The sequence below is a fragment of the Solanum verrucosum genome, unplaced genomic scaffold (genome assembly GCF_900185275.1).
Source record: "Solanum verrucosum unplaced genomic scaffold, falcon-dt-bn FXZP01000147.1, whole genome shotgun sequence".
Taxonomy (NCBI): domain Eukaryota; kingdom Viridiplantae; phylum Streptophyta; class Magnoliopsida; order Solanales; family Solanaceae; genus Solanum; species Solanum verrucosum.
Genome location: NW_026020343.1, coordinates 3,571,764 through 3,591,217, shown reverse-complemented (window position 1 = coordinate 3,591,217; position 19,454 = coordinate 3,571,764). Strand labels below are relative to the sequence as shown.

The window sequence follows — 19,454 nt, the reverse complement described above, 5'->3', positions numbered from 1 at the left end:
TTAGGGAATTTAATGAGCGTTGTGTACTATGTGATTTGCCACCAAGAAAAATTCCAAGACATATTAAAACAAGGTGGAATTCTTTTTACGAAATGCTTTCAGTTGCTTATGAATATAGAGGACCCATACAAATGGTGTTTAATGCTCATAATGCTGACCCATTAGACAGAATTGTGAAGAAGATTGGGAAGAAAGTAATGAACTATTAGAATTTTTAAGACTTTTTTATGATGCAACAACCATGTTTTCTGGAATTTATTATCCTACTATTTCATCAGTATTAATAAATATTTGTGCTATTTCAATTCAATTTTCTAAATACAAAAATATTGAAAAATTTAGAGTTGCAATTGAAGGTATGATTGAAAAATTTTAAAAAAATATTTTTTTCCTATTCCTCAAATTTTTTTAACTGCTACTTTACTTCATCCTGACTATAAATTACAAGGTGTGCAGGGACTTGTTGACACTTTTTATAATACCTTAGAAATTTCACCGGAAATAAATCCAACTAGTCAAATGTGTAAGTGTAGCATAAAAGTAGAAGCAAAAATTTTGTATGAAAAATATAGAACTACAGGAAATATTCAAGAAGTTGGTCAAACTTCTAATCCTCAGAGTAAAGCTCGAATTTCAAGTTATATGCGAGATTTTCTTGGTCTTAATTCTACTAACCGTGATGATTTTGAAGAATATCTTAATCAATCTTTAGAAACAGTGGAAGACGAAGATGGCAATGAAGATTTATTAGCATGGTGGAGGAGGCGGAGCGTTGCATTTCCAATTTTAAGCAAAATGGTTCGTGATGTTCTAGCTATTCAAGCTTCATCAGTTGCATCAGAGGCTGCTTTTAGTGCGGCAAGGTTTCAACTTGGCGATCATAGACATTCATTGGCGGAAGACAGTTTGGAAATATCAGTTTTATTTAGAGATTGGGTCAACGCCGAAAGGAGAAATGATAATTTGCCAAAGTTAAGTTTCAAACAAGAAGCTTGGATTAATGCGGTACTTGGATCTAGTGATGATGAATTAGAGTCACAAGAGTTTCTAGCAAGTTTGCCAACACCGGAGGATGTTACCGTCGATATGATGCGACAATTAGAATTGAATTTTAAAGGAAAATACAAATATTAGATTACATCAGAGAACTAATTGAAACAGAACCCTTCCTAGAAGGTGGCTGCGTAAATTAGTTACTCATCTAATATTTGTAACAAATATTAGTTTTACATATGAGAACTTATTGAAACAGAACCCTTCCTAGAAGGTGGCTGCGTAGATTAATTACTCCACTAATATTTGTAAATTGTAACTTCTAAGTTCTAAGTTGCAATTAGATTTTATTGAATAAATTTGAAGGCTTTATTAAGTCTTTTTTATATAACTATTGTCTTGCATTTTAATTTTAATATATTCATACATATTTACATATATACTAATTTGTTTGAAAATAGTTGAACATAATAAAAAGAGAACTAGCTATTACAAAATTTTATAATAAGGAACAAATGTTAAAAAATGGAACTTTAATACATCAACTAACACCTAGATTATTAAAAAAAAAAAAAAGAAGGAAAATTCAAAGTATTGCACATAACGTCCTTTTTTGGGGCCTTTTCTTCAAAATAAAAATTTCAAGTTTAAATTACTTTAAAATATTTAAAAGACAAATTTGAACTTCTCAAATTTGTAATTTAAAAATTGAAAATTGAAAATTGAAGTTTGAAATTTGAAAGTTGAATTTGAAATTTGAAATTTGAAAGTTGAATTTGAAATTTGAAATTTGAAATTTGAAATTTGAAATTTGAAATTTGAAATTTGAAGTTTGAAATTGAAATTTGAATTTTGAAATTTGAAAACTTAAGCATTATTTATTAGCTAAAAATGTTATTGAAAAAAAATCAAATAAACTAAAAATGTTATTCAATAACATATAATTTCAATACAAATAAATAAGTATAAAAAATAAAAAATCCCCCGTCCCGTCCCCCCAAAACCCGTCCCATCCCGTATATATAGTGGGACGGGATGGGACTTATTTTTGTCCCCCCAATCCCGGTCCCCCCAAAATCCCCCCAGAACCGTCCCCCGTCCTGTCCCCTTTCGTCCCGTCCCCCAGTCCCCGTCCCCGTCCCCTTGCCAGCCTTAGCTCTACTTGACCATCAATCTGAGGATGAAAGCAGTACTCAAGTTCACCTTTGAATCCAAGCCTTTCTGGAATGGCTTGCAAAACCGTGTAGTAAATTGTGCACCTCTATCTGATATAGTCAAAATAGGGACTCCATGAAGTCTTACTACCTCTTGAATATATAACCTGACATAATCCTCCGACGAATGGGTAGTCTTTACTGACAAAAAGTGGGCTGATTTTGTCATTCTATCAACAATTACCCAAATAGAATCATGCTGCCTGCGAGACCTTGGCAAACCTGTGATGAAGTCCATGTTTATCATCTCCCACTTCCATTCCGGAAGTTCTATATTCTGAGCCAAACCACTGGTCCTTTGATGCTCTACTTTAATTTGTTGGCAATTCAGACACTTAACAACAAATTCTGCAATGCCCTTCTTCATACTACTCCACCAATAAACCTCTCTCAAATCACGATACATCTTTGTGGAACCCGGATGAATGGAATATCTGGAGCTATGAGTTTCTTCCATGATCCTCTCTTGGAGTTCATCCACTTTTGGTACACACAATCTACCTTGATACCTCAATACACCATCACCCCCTTGTTCAAAAGCCATAACTTTCTGCTTATGAACATTTGCCTTCAGTTCAAGTAAAATAGGGTCTTGGTCTTGCTTCTTTTTTACTTCTGACACTAATGATGATTCAGCCCATTTCATAACCACTACTCCTCCCTTTTTGGAATCCATTAGTCGGACTCCCAAGCGTGCAAGTCTATGCACATCTTTCGCTAACTCTCTCTTTTCTTCCTCAACATGGGCGGTACTACCCATAGACAACCTACTTAAAGCATCAACAACAACATTAGCCTTACCTGGGTGATAAAGAATACTCATGTCATAATCCTTGAGTAATTCTAACCACCTCCTTTGTCTTAGATTAAGTTCTTTTTGAGTAAACACATACTGAAGACTCTTGTGATCAGTGAATACATCAACATGAACACCATACAAATTCTTTCGCCATATCTTCAAAGCAAATACCACAGCATCCAACTCTAAGTCATGGGTTAGGTTATTCTTCTCATGAACTTTCAATTGTCTGGAGGCATAAGCTATAACTTTGCCATTCTGCATCAACACACAACCCAAACCAACTTTAGACGCATTACAATACACAACAAAACCTTGTGTACCTTCTGGTAAAGTCAAAACTGGGCAGTAGTCAACCTCATTTTCAATTCCTGAAAGCTTTTCTCACAAGCTTCAGACCATTGAAACTTCACTATTTTTTTAGTTAAATTGGTCAAAGGGGATGAAATGGATGAGAACCCATCTACAAACCTTTTATAATAGCCAGCCAAACCTAAGAAACTCCTAATATCAGTTGGAGATGTGGGTCTAGGCCAATTCTGCACTGCCTCTATCTTTTGGGTATCAACTCTAATTCTATCACCGGAAACTATATGGCCTAAGAACGCAACAGACTCAAGCCAAAACTCACATTTAGAGAACTTAGCATATAACTCCTTATCTTTCAAATTTTGAAGAACTATTATGAGATGGCTAGCATGATCTTCCTCATTCCTCGAATAGATTAGAATATCATCAATGAAAACGATAACAAACATATCTAGATAAGGTTTGAATACTCTATTCATAAGGTCCATGAATGCTGCAGGTGCATTAGTTAAGCCGAACGACAAGACCAGAAACTCATAATGACCATAACGGGTCCTGAATGTTGTCTTGGGAATATCACACTCCCTTACTTTCAATTGATGGTAGCCAGATCTGAGGTCAATCTTAGAAAAACAAGAAGCACCCTGAAGCTGATCGAACAAATCATTAATTCTCAAAAAAAGATATTTGTTCTTGATGGTAACCGTGTTCAATTGACGGTAATCTATACACATCCTAAGGGAACCATCTTTCTTTCTAACAAATAAGACCGGAGAGCCCTAAGGTGAGACACTTGGTCGAATAAAGCCCTTATCAAGGAGATCTTTCAACTGTTCTTTAAGCTCTTTTCAATTCTGTTGGCTCCATTCTATATGGAGGTATAGAGATAGGACGAGTATCTGGAAGAACACATATACTGAAGTCTATCTCTCTCTCATGAGGGACTCCGGGTAGATCATCTGGAAAGACTTCTGGAAACTCTCTTACTATAGGATCTGATTGAATATGAGGTATCTCAACACTAGAGTCATTAACTCGGACTAAGTGATAGACACAACCCTTAAAAACTAACTTTCTTGCCTTAAGGTACGAAATGAAACGACCCTTAGGCACTGCTGAACTACTTTTCCACTCTAAGACTAGCTCATTTGGAATTTGGAACTTAACAACTCGAGTTCTACAATCAATGGAGGCATAACAGGAATGAAGCCAGTCCATACCTAGAATGACGTCGAAGTCTACCATGTCTAAGTCAATTAAATCAGCCATGGTGTCCTTGTGATTGATGGAAATGACACAATCATGATATACTCGCTCAGCTATAATAGACTCCCCAACAGGTGTAGAAACACAAAATGGTTCAAAGAGTTTCTCAGGAAGAACATCAAAACTATTTGCAACATAAGGGGTTCCAAAAGACAAACTTGCTCCTGGGTCTAGGAAAGCATATACATCAAGAGTAAAGACTTTGATCATACCAGTGACAACATTTGGAGAGTTCTCTTGCTCGTGTTGACTAGTGATTGCATAAAGACGATTTGTTCCTCCGCCGGTACCAGAAGTAGCTCCTCTAGGTGCTGCCATGCCTGGTGGAACAATTGATGAGGATTGGGCCCTATTGCCCTGATTCCCATTACCTTGTCAGTTCTTAGGGCACTCTTTCAAGAAGTGACCCTCTTGTCCACATTGAAGCAACCTGTGGTGCCATCGCGAGACTTAACTGGGTGGGTTCTACCACACTTAGCACATGCAGGAGCCCAACTACCTCCTTGTGCCATACTTCCTTGAGACTGTGCAGGCCTAGCTCTGAAGTGATGGGAATTTTGGCTATTATACTCACCTTTGTTTCTGGGTGCAGGTGCACTAACATATGATGGAGCAGGCCCCTTTTTCTTTTGTTGAAAGGATGAACGATTCACATTACTTTTCTGCTACCCGGACTCATTCCATGTCTTAGCCTTCTTGTTTCTAAACTCCTCCCTATCCCTCAGCTTCTCTTCCTCAACCTGCTGCACATATACCATTAACCTCGATATATCCATGTCCCCAATTAGCATCGCTGCCTTGCCCTCTTTTCTTGATAGACGGGACAACCCAGCAAAAAACAGACTCATTCTACTCCTTATATCCGCAACCATCTCCGTAGCATAACGAGATAGTTGGGTGAACTTCAACCCATACTCATGAACACTTAGTGACTCTTGCTTAAGGGTAAGGAACTCTCATACCTTAGCCTCTTTTAGTTCTCGAGGAAAGAAACACCCCAAAAGGCCTCATCAAATCAAGCCAAACTCGCAGGTGGTGCATCCTTAGCTCGGTTCTTCTTCAATTGATCGAACCAAATCCAAGCGACACCTTTCATTTGGTATTCAACTAGTTCCACCCTCTCAGTATCAGCAACGTGCATGACATCAAATACCTTTTGCAGCTCCTCAATAAAGTTCTCTGGATCCTCAGTAGTGCTTGAACCAGTGAAACTTTGAGGGTTCATCCTCAAGAATTCGTGAATCCTTGAAGCGTCAGCCTCTTCTTGTCGATCCCTTTTTTGTTGCCCAACCTGGTTAGTCACAGCTTGACTTAGCATCCTTATCGCTTCTCTGAACTCAGCATTAGTAACTTCTCCTTGGGGTTGAACTTCAGGTGCATTGGGTAGCCCTTGCTCCTCAACATTACGCTTAGCAGGACGACCTTTGACAGCTCTTCATGGAGGCATGATTCTCTGAAAACACGTGCAAGCACAAATTAGAAGAAACTTTTTAGAGATCAAACTCTAATGCACGAAATGAGTATGAAAGAAGTGAGATATTTTCGTAAGTGTTGCAGCCTTCTAATTATAGATGTGGCGCGCTTCACACCGATAACTAGGACTCTACAAACACGATGTCATAGGCTCCCTAGGACTCTTGAACTCTGTGCTCTGATATCAAGTTTGTCATGCACCCGAGCCTACACCCTGGACGTGGCTAGCACTCAGGAACCATTGCTGGCACCAAGCGAACCCTTGGCCTGACTTACTTACTCAGCGGAAAACTTAAACATAAGAAATATAGCTCATGCAATAACTTAAGAGATAATAACTTAGCCAAAAATGGCAACTCAAGTCTTAAACGTATACAACTGAAATGAATAAGACTAAAGAACTATAACTATCTGTCTATGAAGCCTTTAAAACAAAGTGGGATGTCGGGACAGGACCAACGATCATCCTAACAACTGAAAACTAGAGAACAATGTAAAAAAGAGCCCTCCAGAAAGCAATAAGGCTCACCAACTGACTCTGAGTGATCAACCTGATCAACAAGGTGTTGGCTACTGATTCTAGTTACCTGTGTTTGCATCATAAGACGATGCCGGCCAACTAGCATTAATACATTGAATGTATGAGTATGTGAGTTGGAAAGCTAAACATAACATTGGCTTGAAAAGAATTAGAAAGGAACACTTACCTTGGCTTTACTCAACTCATTAACAACCGAACTCAATGTAAAGCAATAAAACACATGAAATATATAGAAATCTTTCAAAACATTAGAAAACAACTTAGTTCGTTAAAGAAATGCAATAACAAACACAACTTTTCTCATGTAATAAAGTAATACAGTTTTTGTGGGAGTTTCTCTAACCGACAGCCACCACTATGAGCCTAAGTGGTGATACAACGTCTTGCCCACGCTGCCAAAATTGTTCTATACTTTGGCGTCATATAGAATGCATTAACTAAGTGGATCCACTAGTCTATACTAAAAATCAACTTAAGGAGTCATCTAAAAAGTATGATCATTTACTTCCCATGATGTCTATATGGTTTATGGAGACTTGAGTTAATATGAACTTGCATCCCCATATCAGTGCTCAATACTACTCCCAGGGGTGAAACTTCAGAGAACTCTTTGGGGTGCGCTGGCTGGCGCGGATCCCCACCCCTTTCCCCAGGTTTTTAATGATTTTTCTTGCTCGTCTTTCAACTCTAAACCCTCTAAACTCCAATGGTTCTTTCCCCAAACACTTAGAATCGATTAAACCCCCAATATATGAAAGATTCAACTCAAATTCACACCTAAATACATGAATCAATCTCAAGAACTTCAACAACAAGAACACACAAGATTGCAAACGAATTCCATCAAGAACTCATAGGATTTAATTTCAAATCAATATAACTTTGCTAAATTGAATCATGATTGGTGCGTGGGTGAACTAACCCAATGCTATGTGATCTCACATACCTCGTAGAGATCACCCCTTGACGAAATCCACAAGCTAAATCCTTACGAAGGATGATCTTGGTTCTTTTCTCCTTTCTTCTCCTCTTGCGTTGTTTCTCCAAAAACCCTTACTCTATTTTTGAAATGCGTAAACTGAATCCTATCATTTTAGACCTTAAAAATATTACCAAAAATGAATTAATTAAGTTGGGTATGGAAAAGACCAAACTACCCTTCCAAAATCCGGATTGGACTTTCCTTATTTGAACAACCCAACTTCCAATAGACATATCTCACTCATACAAACTCGGAATCATACAAACTCGGCGGCGTTGGAAATATTATTCCAAGATCTTTCCTATGATATCTGGAAACACACATAACTCATCCTGAGCTAGGAGTTATGATCATTTGAAGTTGACCAAAAACTCAACTTAACATACTTCACAAATTTTCCAGATTTCAATATTCTTTCTAAAAACATCTATTTATAAATTTTTAACTCTTCGTAGTTCTTTCGAATAGAGAGATGTTACAATATGTGCACACATCAAATTTTTAGATGAAAATTATTTGGTTCCTGACCGTGAACCAATTGTGATGGGAGAACATTGTTGGCTTGATGCGTACATGTTAAATAAATTCATCACATACCAAATTTTATTTTAGAGGTTTGTTCTCATAATTAACTATCTAGCTATAATTGGAGGCATACTATTTCTGCTAAACTAACCAACACTATCGACATAATTTTATAATTTAGAATTGTGCTCTTAATTTAACAATTCAAGCAAACAGCCTTACAAAAACCAATTTGTAAGTTGATGACAAATGCACATGTAACAATACCATAGATGCATCTATTAAATCATAATAGTAAGAAGTCCACATGGAATGTGAACGGGCTCATATTTACCTTTTTGTAGGTTCCAAATTATTTCAGGCGATACAATCCCAACCTTAGCCGGTACATTTATCATTTTATCATAACAACAAGCAACATAAGAGAATTCTTGAAGAATCCTTTATTTCTTCAACATATAGCCACGTGAATTCTCAATTTCTCTTGTATAAGTACATTTGTACAGGAATAACCAACCGATTATGTCAACTGATTTTTATTCTAGTAAACTTCTAGTTTGCTTTTGCATGTGAATCCACCATCATGCCATATTTGTTTACAACAGACAAGAGAAAAAATGGGTAATTTTATACGTAAATATTTATAACCCACTTCGATTGTAGTAATCTGAAGATATTAAATCATCTCATAATTTATAGTCTCAGTATAATAATTTTCTTCTTTTCAATTCCTCGGAAACTTAAAAAGTTTCTTTTGAGACTTACTAAAACCCCAATATTATGAACAATTTCATTCCTCCGGATACTAATAAATTAGTCCTTCTTAAACTTTTAATTAATTTTGTGTACCGCAAATATCGCAACATCATTCTTATGGTGACCATCTCCTTCAAGGAGAAAATTATTTTTATTGTCATGGTTAAAATTATTACTATTATGATTAAAATTATTACATGCAAGACTTACTTCCCGAAATTTCAGGATTATCTTCAGTAGGGGTGACACTTTCAATGCCCAAAATGTCTCATATGTGGATCAATCACGTTAGTTCTTGGCATTCGAACTGCCCATTGAGGTAAAGCATTTGCGTCGTCAGACATCTCGATTGTTAGTGTCAATAAGCCTTTTTAGGGAATAGGATTAGAAAATAAAAATAAGAAGAAAAATAAAAAAAAATGATGTTAGATGAGGTGACAAAATATCAAGTAATTTTAATATGTGCAAATAAATCACATATCAAGCAAGTAGTGCATAATGAACATATTAAACAAGTAATAGTAACAAACAACAAATCCATAAGGCGTCTTAATATGAAAGGAACCTCTTTTATGCCTGAGGTAGGCCTAACGAAAATTTGAAGGACAAAAACTGTGCCAATATACGTCATTCTATAGCTCTTAAATAATTAAACAAATATATACTCTAAAAAGTACATGTATAGTTTTTATAACTTCATTATTTTTTGTACAATAAAAATAAACCTAATAAACTAAGTTTAAAATGTTGTTGTGCCCGAACTATTATTGCCTTTGTTGGTATCACTAGGATAATATTTCATCCACCAAAGTTTGGATCTTGACAACCATTTGCATTACAAAACAAATGGTTAGCTTGTACCTTCCTACTACGATTTAATTATTTAAGAGCAAATAGTCGGTATTTAGGCACAATTATCCTTCAAATATGCACATTTATAATGATAAGGTGTCACTAGGGTCATGAACCCATTTGGACATTTGGTAAGGTAAACTAATGGTCTTAATACGCCATGGGTATTAAGTGTCAATCCTCGAGCCTACACCCTGGACATGGCCGGCACTCGAGAACCATTGCTAGCCCCAAGCAAACCTTTGACCTGACTTACTTACTCAGCGGAAGACTTAACTTAACAAAGATACATCTATGAAATAAATTGGAAAGTTATAAAGGAACATTCAACTGGCCATTAAGGTAAACTCAAGTCTCAACATAAGATAATAACAATGAAAAGACTAAAGAACTAACATCTGACTGTCTATGAGGCCTCTAAACAACTGAGATGGATGTCGGGTGATCTTAGGCGTATTTATATGCCTAAGTTGTCAATATTTTCCTATGAATTGATTGAAGTAACGAATGATCTTGAGTCTATTAGCTTGATTTCATTATACTTGTGATATTATGCACTAAAATATGTGATTAGAGGTTTCAGGAACTCTCAAGGAGACTGGAGTCAAATTGAAAGAAAAGATGCAAGGATATGCTGAAAAGAAGCTAAGGCTGAAGGCCCCGAGGCCAGGCGCACTGCTAGGTGCGAGGCGCCAAGGTTAAACATTCTAAGAGGCCTCTCAGGTGCTCTGAGAGGTGCAACGTGCCAAGCCCCAACATTCTGGGGACTTTCTCAAGCGCTCTAAGAGGCGCGACGCGCCAGGAGGGAAACCACAGAGGTGAAGTTTTGGCGCGATGCTAGGCGTAACACACCAGTGCGATCCCAACTTTTCCAGCTTAAAAGTGTTAAAAAAGGATTCCTAATTGTAATAGACTTTGGCTCTAACTGTCCTAGCATTATAAAAGACCTTTAGTGCTCCATAATTAGCGTTCAACTTTTATTGGGTGTGCAAGAGCAAGTATTCACGCTTGTAATAGGTTTTGATCTTTTAACTCTTCTATTTGTTGAAAATCGCATGAACAATTGTATTTTGTGGTTTTCTAATAGCATGAGTGGCTAAACTCCCTTGTTCTGGGGCTGTAGCTATGAATGGATTGTTGATTATTAAAGGCTTGTTGAATTAATTCTTGGTTGTCATTATAAGTCACTTATTTATTCTTGTTTTAGTATTTTATGCTTGCACACCATAAGATAAATATATTGTCTAAACTTGAATTGGGAGAGAAGAGGTTATATAAACCAGAGAATATAGAGAGCTTGATCGACCCATTAAGTTGAGGTGATTTGTGTTCAGGAGTGACGCCCGGATGAACAATTCGCTTGGTTACGAAACATGATGAAATATAAATGCTCGCTAGTTAGTCTATTTAACCCCGCTCAACGATGTAGTTAGATAGTTAACTGGAGTAGGCGACTAGAGGTGTGAACCCGACTCATACAATTAACCCTGTAAACCAGTAACTTGACGACTAAAAATTAGTTCTAAGCCAATAATATGATACATGAGATTCATTGCATGTTGCAGCCCTGGAATTGTCCTTTACTTGCTTGAAACATCATCTTAAAGTCGTTCACATTAAGTTACGTTTACTTAGTTCATAATTAGTAGTAGTTAACAGTCAATCATCAATCTTGAAAAGGTTACTTTTACTTTTATTTGTAGAATTAAGTTTTAAATATAAATTGATCATATGTCCCTTGGGAATGATAACTCGTTTCTTAAAGAATCTATATTACTTGCGCGACCACGTACACTTGCGTGTATACTGGGGAGCAACAAGTTTCTGACGCCACTGCCAGGGACTTAGAAATTGATTTATATTCAATTTTCTTAAGTCTATAATTAGATTATTTAGATATTAATTACTTGATTTTAGCTTGTTTATTGTAGGAACTTGATTTTCAGGTCTGGCTCGGAAAGGAGATCTTGTCGAACCTTACAACCAACCTGAAAGAGTTTTACGCCAGCGCAGGAAAATGGCGAATCAAGGACGACCTGGAGAATTGGGGTTAGGTCCGCTGGGAAACGTGTATGATAATAATCAAGGCAACGTGAATAACCCGAAAAATGTGAACAATCAAGGAAACCCGAATAACAGAGGGAATAACCAAGACAAATTACCCCCTATCATACCCGCAAGACCAGTCCATGATGTGGCAGTCCCACTCACATCCAATTTGGCATCTAGTATTAGGAAACCTCCATTGGGGGGGGTAGATTTGAACTAAAGCAGAGCATGGTACATATCTTCCATTCTAATGGTTAATTCACTGGTCTCCCCCACGAGGATCCTCAAATCCATCTTAGGAACTTCGAAGATATTACTGATACATACATCCCAATTGGAGTCTTATCGGACTATGTGAGGCTGACGTTGTTCCCATACTCATTATTAGGAGCCGCAAGGCGTTTGTTAGATTCTGAACCACCAAACTCCATCACTACTTGGGATTGTCTAGCAAAGAAGTTCCTGAGTCGATTCTTCCCATCCAAGAAAACTGCTAAGTTGAGGGATGAGATAATAAACTTTATACAAAAGCAAGGGGAGGACATGTACCAAGCATGGGCATGTTTCAAACAAATGTTGAATGCTTGCCCACACCACATGCAAACTAATTAGGTACTTGCTCACACTTTCTTTGAGGGTTGAGATTATAATGCTCATGCACTTCTTAATAGTACAGTAGGTGGACAGGCCTTATCTAGAACAAGTGAAGAGTTCTTCGACTTACTCGATAAACTTTCTGAAGGGAAAATATCTAGAACCACAACCCAATAGGCTGTAGGGATTTTAGATGTAGACCAAGCTACTGCCATAAATGCCAAATTAGATGCAATGCAACATAACATCGCCCTACATTTTAAACAAATGGCTCTAAATCAGGCACCGATAAACATTGTACAACAGATAGCCAATTGGTGTGAGGTATGTGGTAGTGGAACTCATGAAACTGAGTAATGTCGGGCAAACCCGGATTCCGTAAATTATGTGGGAAATGCGCAAAGGGGTGGAGTTCAAAAAAATTATGGCAATACTTAAAACCCTAGTTGGAGGAACCATCCTAACTTCTCATGGGGTGGGAACCAAAACCAAAATCCTAACCAAGGCGTAAATCCTAGTGCACCAAAATGGGGGATAACCAATGAAGAGCTACTCCAAAATTTCATGACTGAAATAGGGACCAAATTAAATGCTAGGATAGATAAGCAGGATGAAAATATTAGAAACATCCAGATGTCCCAAATGAGTTTAGAGAAAAAAGTTGCGCAAGTGGCTAATTCTTTAAACTTGCGTCCCCAAGGTGGGCTTCCCAGTGATACTGAGCCCAACCCAAAGCAATTGCATGCGGTAAATACTAGAAGTGGGTTACAATTAGAGGAAATAGCTCTAAAGAAGAGAGATATTGAGGTAAGTAACAAAGAAAAGAAGGTGGAAGAGGTAGTAAAAGCTCCAATGTTGAGGTACCCATTCCTCAAAAGAAATTACCACCTCCATTTTCACAAAGGCTGAAAAAGCAGAATGAAGATGAATACTTCGGTAAGTTTATCTCTCTCCTTAAACAGGTTCACATTAATCTACCTTTGGTTGACATTTTGCAAGGTATCCCGAAGTATGCTAAATACATGAAGGACATTGTGGCTAGCAAGAGGAGGCTCACGAAATATGAAACTATAGCAGTTACTGAGGAGTGTAGCTGAAGAATCCAAAATAGACTGCCCAAAAAGTTAAAAGATCCGGGTAGTTTTACTGTGCAGATTACAATCGGGCAAAGTGTTCATGCCTGGGGATTGTGTGATTTGGGGGCAAGTATAAATTTGATGCCCTTATCTTTGTATCTAAAGCTTGGGTTGGGTAGTCCAAAAAGAACCATTGTTATTCTCCAACTCGCTGATAGATCCATTGCTAAGCCTGAGGGGGTAGTAGAAGATGTGTTAGTTCAAGTAGGTTCATTGATTTTTCCTGTAGACTTTGTGGTCTTAGATTTTGAACCTGATATTAAAGTTTCATTCATTTTGGGACGACCTTTCTTGTCCACGGGTAGGGCATTGATTGATGTAGCAACTGGTCAACTAACTATGAGGGCTCATGACAAGGTTAAGGTATTCGATGTTTACCGCGCTTTGAAATTGCCCTCTATTTATGAAGAGTTGTCTGCTATTACTGTGGTTGATCAAATAGTAGAATCACAAGTAGTTGTGCCTGAAGATCCCTTAGAAAGAGTGTTAGTGGGTCATGAGATGGATGGGGAAACTGAGGCCCAAGAGATAGAAACATGTCTGAATCTGGCACTTGTGGAGACTCACAACCGGAGAGTCGAGTCATTAGATCGTGAGTTAGGACCTCCACCAAAGCCTTCAATTGAAGAAGCTCCCAACCTGGAGTTAAAAACTCTGCCTACTCACCTAAGGTATGCATTTTTGGGTACTAATGAAACTTTGCCTGTTATACTTTTTGCAGAGTTGTCTAAAATACAAGTTGATGCGGCTTTGAGGATCCTAAAGCGGAGAAAAAAGGCAATTGGATGGCAAATGGCTGATATTCATGGGATTAGTCTGGCGTTATGTATTCACAGAATCTACATGGAAGAGGATCACAAATCAAGTGCACAACATCAACGTCGACTAAATCCTTTGATGAAAGAAGTGGTGAGAAAGGAAGTAATAAAGTGGCTAGATGCTGGAATTGTTTACCCGATCTCTGATAGTAAATGGGTAAGTCCGGTGCAATGTATTCCCTAAGAATGGAGGTATGACTGTGGTAAGGAACGAAAAGAATAAGTTGATTCCTACTAGAACGGTGATCGGGTGGAGAATTTGTATGGATTACCGGAAACTAAATTATGCTACCCGGAAAGATCACTACCCCGTTCCCTTCTTTGATCAGATGCTTGACTGACTAGCAGGGCAAGAGTACTATTGCTTCTTAGATGGGTATTCCGGTTATAACCAGATCTTAATTTCCCCAGAGGATCAGGAAAAGACCACGCTCACTTGTCCTTATGGTACCTATGCTTTCAAGCACATGCCATTTGGACTTTGCAATGCACCAACGACTTTTCAAAGGTGTATGATGGCCATTTTTCATGATATGGTGGAAGACTTTGTAGAGGTGTTCATGGATGATTTCTCCGTCTTTGGGAAGTCTTTTTAGGTATGTCTCCGGAATCTTGATAAAGTACTTGCTAGATATGAGGACACTAACTTAGTTCTAAACTGGAAAATGTGTCATTTTTTTGTTAGAGAGGGGATAGTGCTAGGACACAAGGTGTCTAAGTCTGGTTTAGAGGTTGATAAGGCCAAGGTAGAAGTTATTGAAAAATTGCCCCCTTCCATTTCTGTAAAAGAGGTGCATAGTTTTCTTGGTCATGCAGGATTTTACAGGCGATTCATCAAAGATTTTTTCCAAGATTGCAAGACCTATGTGCAGTCTCTTGGAGAAGGAGGTGAAATTTGACTTTGATGAGATGTGCTTGAAAGCTTTTGAGATGTTGAAGAGGAACTTAATCGAAGCTCCCATCTTAATTGCTCCTAATTGGGAATTACCATTTGAACTCATGTGTGATGCAAGCGACGTAGAAGTAGTTGCAGTGCTGGGACAAAGGAAGAATAAAGTGTTCCACTCGATCTAATATGCCAGCAAGACCCTTGACTCTGCACAAGCTAATTACACAGTGACCGAGAAAGAGATGTTGGCTCTAATGTTCGCCTTCGACAAGTTCAGATCATATTTGATAGGTACTAAAGTGATTGTTTTTATTGACCATGCAACTATTAGGTACCTATTCAACAAGAAGGGTGCGAAACCAAGGCTGATTCGATGGATACTGCTTCTCCAAGAATTTGACCTTAAGATCAAAGATAGGAAAGGTACTGAAAATCAGCTAACGGATCACTTGTCTAGGTTGGAGGATTTTTCCCATGTGAATGAAGGTGATCAAATCTGGGAAGAGTTTTCAGATGAACAATTGATGGCATTAGATATCTCTCAAGTGACATGGTATGCAGACATTGTGAATTTGATAGTAAGTGGAGAATATCCTCTAGGTGCAACCACCCAAAAAAAGAAAAAGCTCAATCATAATGCTAAGTTCTATGTCTGGAATGAACCATTCTTGTTCAAACAAGGTGTGGACCGGCTAATGAGAAGATGCATTCCGGAATATGAGGTTCAAAAAGTGCTCGGAAGTTGTCATGCTAGCCCATATGGGGGTCACCACGGTGGGGAGCGCACTGCTCATAAGGTACTACAATCTGGTTTCTTTTGGCCCTCGTTATTTAAATATTTTATTGCTTTTGTGAAGGGTTGTGATAAATTCCAAAGGTTGGGTACTATTTTAAGAAGACATGAGATGCCACTAAGTAACATTTTGGAGGTGGAAATCTTTGATGTGTGGGGTATTGACTTCATGGGTCCCTTCCCGCCATCTAGTGGAAACCAATACATTCTTGTGGTTGTGGATTATGTGAGTAAATGGGTTGATGCTGTCGCTCTTCCTTCGAATGATTCAAGGGTGGTGATAAAGTTCATCAAGAAGCACATCTTCACTCGCTTTGGCACTCCAAGGGCAATCATAAGTGATGGGGGTAAGCATTTCATTAACAATCTTGTTAAAAATCTTCTTTCTAAGTATGGTATTCGTCACAAGGTTGCTACAGCTTACCATCCTCAAACGAGTGGCCAAGTGGAGGTTTCGAATAGGTAGGTGAAGCAAACTTTGCAGAAAATGGTGAATGCACAGAGGAAAGATTAGTCTGAAAAATTAGATGATGTGTTGTGGGCATATAGGACTGCGTATAAGATACCAATAGGGACTTCTCCCTATCACATAGTATTTGGTAAAACATGTCATCTTCCGGCAGAATTAGAACATCAAGCTTATTGGACAATCAAGAGGTTGAATTTGGACCCCGAGCTAATCGATAAAAAGAGAGTGAATCAGTTGCATGAACTTGAGGATTTTAGGCTCCACGCGTATGACAATGCCAAGCTTTACAAAGAAAAGACGAAGAGGTGGCATGACAAGCACATATTTGCTCGAACTTTCACTCCGGGAGAAAATGTACTTCTCTTTAACTCTAGCTTGAGGTTATTCCCTAGAAAACTTAAATCTAAATGGACTGGTCCTTTCGAAGTGGTGAGAATGACACAACATGGGGTTGTTGAACTTAAACATGAGACTGGCCCTACGTTCTTGGTAAATGGGCAAAGTGTGAAACACTAATTTGGCGTAGATTCGGATCGTGATAGGGAGGATCTTGAGCTAAGTGATGAATGATCCAAGATGTGTCGTGCCGCAACGTTAAATCAAGCGATACATGGGAGGCAACCCATGAACAATATGTAATAGATAGGTAGTCGTTTTGGAATTTTAAATTTTTGTTTTAAAGTAGTTTCAATTCTTAGAATCTAGGAATTACTTTTAACCATTAGTTTTACCTAGATGGGATTTTTCATTATTTGTAACTTAGCTTGTAATTGTAAAAAAAAAAATTGAAGCCAGGCGCACTGGCATAAAGATTCAGCGAGGACTTTGGGGCACGTCACCCCTCCATCGTGCCTCAACCCAGAAAAATCACTGAAGCCAAGCCCGGTCCGACCCACTCCCCTTAAATCCCTGAAACTCCCACTCTTCCATAATCCCCCATAAATAGCCATCTCTCTCCACTTCTCTATTCCTCCCAACTCTTTCTCCGTCTTCTCTTCACCCACTGCCCGAATGACCCCCCTCATAATTTTTCTAAGTTTTTTTTTCTTTTCTAAGTTTTTCTCTTCTTAACAGGTTACAAAGGCTCCAAAAGCAAAGAATGTGGCTGGTTCTAAGCAGAGTAGGAAGAGTGAAGCATTCGGGTTTGGCAATCGGGAACCTGTTCGAAAATTTGGGAAAAAGGTGGTGGAGCGGTATGGCTGGGAATGGTTTGAGTGTCAGCGCGAACCTAAGTATATGGGCGACGAGTACATCCATGAGGTAAGGTTGCAGTCTCAATTTCCTATTATTTATCGGACTGTGCTTGTGTTGGGGCTGAGATTTATTTTTAATCATCCGGGAGATTGTAATTTATCTTTAGTTCGTGAGTTATATGCTCAATTGGCTCACTGAAACTAAGTATAAAAAATTTCCTATTAGAGGTAAGGATGTGAAGTTCAATGCTACGATACTAAATGAATTTTTGGCGACCCCGAATTGTGATTCTGATGACTTTAATACATTGAAGGATAAACCTCCTTATAGGGATATCCAACATACTTTCTGTGGGGTAGAGTCCACGGCTAGGTGGGAGCGTAGCAAGGATACTGGAGGCATAATATCCTCAATTTTGCTAATTTCAATCAAGTTTCTAGGGTATGGGTAAAGATAGTGTGTAGTGTGCTACTACCCGCGAAACATCTTACAGAGGTAACAAGGGATAGGGTGGTGTTGGTTTATATGCTGATGAAGAGGATGCCCATTAATGTAGGGGAAATTCTTAGACAAAATATGATGAAATTTAGGAATAATATGAGGCAGAGGTTTTGCTATGGGGGTTTGATAACCCGTTTTCTGAGGGCCCAAGGTATTGATGAAGAGGCTGTGGACCTGACTATTGCTTTTCACCCGAATATGGTGGGTAAGTTAATTGATATGACTCGAACAAAGGCACTAGACACGTCCCATGGACCTATCTTGTCTGCCCAAGAGAGGCAAGCCTGTGATGACAATGTCATGGCAAGAATGTTCAGTATGGTAGAGTTGCAGTTGCAGATAGGTGGCTATCTGGTTATAGATGATGAGATGGAGACCATGGGGGAGCGTTACCCCTTGATCGAGAGTGTAGCGTTCTTATGCAAGACTAGTCCAGCATTCTTAGAGCCTATGGATGATGATGAGGCTAGTGCTGACGAGGCTATGGATGATGAGGAGGAGGATGTTGTGGATGATAAGGCGACAGCCTTGATGGTGTTTGATCGCGGTGACGACAAGGCCTAGAGGCCCGAGGGAGTATTCCTAACTCTATACTTTGATTTAATTGTGCACTGAAGACAGTGCTTATTATTAAAGTGTGGGGTGGGGTAATATGTCTCTGTTGTATATAGATGTTTACTGCTTTATCGAGTCTAGTGTTAGTTTTTAGTTAAATTTTTTATTTTTTAATTTTGGGTTCCTCAGCGTTTGTTTTCGGTACTTTTACTGAGGATTGTCCCTTTGAACCGACTAAGACTAGTTTATTGCTTTATTGAGTCTTAGAGTTGTCATAGGAGTGACAGTTCCCAATGATGGATGGATGACGACCGTCTTAAGGGAAAATTAGTCACATAAAAGAGTTGGATTGAGAAACCAACCTTGGTCTTTTGAAACTATGTCCGAAAAAGTTAGCCAAACATCATGGGTAGTCACAAGTGGAAAAGTGCAATAGAGTGTTAACCTTGTAACAAGCATGTGTTCTTAGTTTTGACTCAAAATAAAAAAATAAATGGGCTTAATTGTGTAATGATACCGTAATGCAAGTTGTAGGAGCATGTTAGTTGATATATCCTTATATGTGTCATGATGCCATGTGTGGTGAGTGTTGATTGGTTCTTGCTTAACTTGATATCTAGAACTTGCCTTGTGTGTGTTGAATTAGTATCTTGTATGATTTAGGGAATGTGATGGAGGCGTTTCTTTGAATTAACCAATTCTTGACTCTACTTGTATGCCGACCATTGAAATTATACCTAGTGAAG

The 19,454-nt window shown here is 38.4% G+C and overlaps 2 protein-coding genes across 3 annotated transcripts in view; both read left to right on the top strand.

Annotated features, from left to right (window-relative positions):
- LOC125837375 (probable protein phosphatase 2C 10) overlaps positions 1-19,454 on the top strand; it is a 1,808,044-nt gene that overhangs the window by 781,425 nt on the left and 1,007,165 nt on the right. The window lies entirely within an intron of this gene.
- Positions 13,571-18,717, top strand: LOC125837407 (uncharacterized). Its single transcript, XM_049516539.1, has 7 exons — positions 13,571-14,464; positions 15,124-15,308; positions 15,390-16,451; positions 16,539-16,812; positions 17,533-17,718; positions 17,966-18,050; positions 18,209-18,717. Exons 1-7 carry the CDS (start codon positions 13,571-13,573, stop codon positions 18,715-18,717), a joined length of 3,195 nt encoding a protein of 1,064 aa, XP_049372496.1.

Excerpts from the sequence above, each read along its gene's own strand:
- LOC125837407 (XM_049516539.1), top strand. The coding sequence starts at position 13,571 with ATGCCCTTATCTTTGTATCTAAAGCTTGGGTTGGGTAGTCCAAAAAGA. Across the intron at positions 16,813-17,532 it reads CTTTCACTCCGGGAGAAAAT|GTTACAAAGGCTCCAAAAGC; the intron begins GTACTTCTCTTT and ends TCTTCTTAACAG. Across the intron at positions 17,719-17,965 it reads GCGACGAGTACATCCATGAG|GATAAACCTCCTTATAGGGA; the intron begins GTAAGGTTGCAG and ends AATACATTGAAG.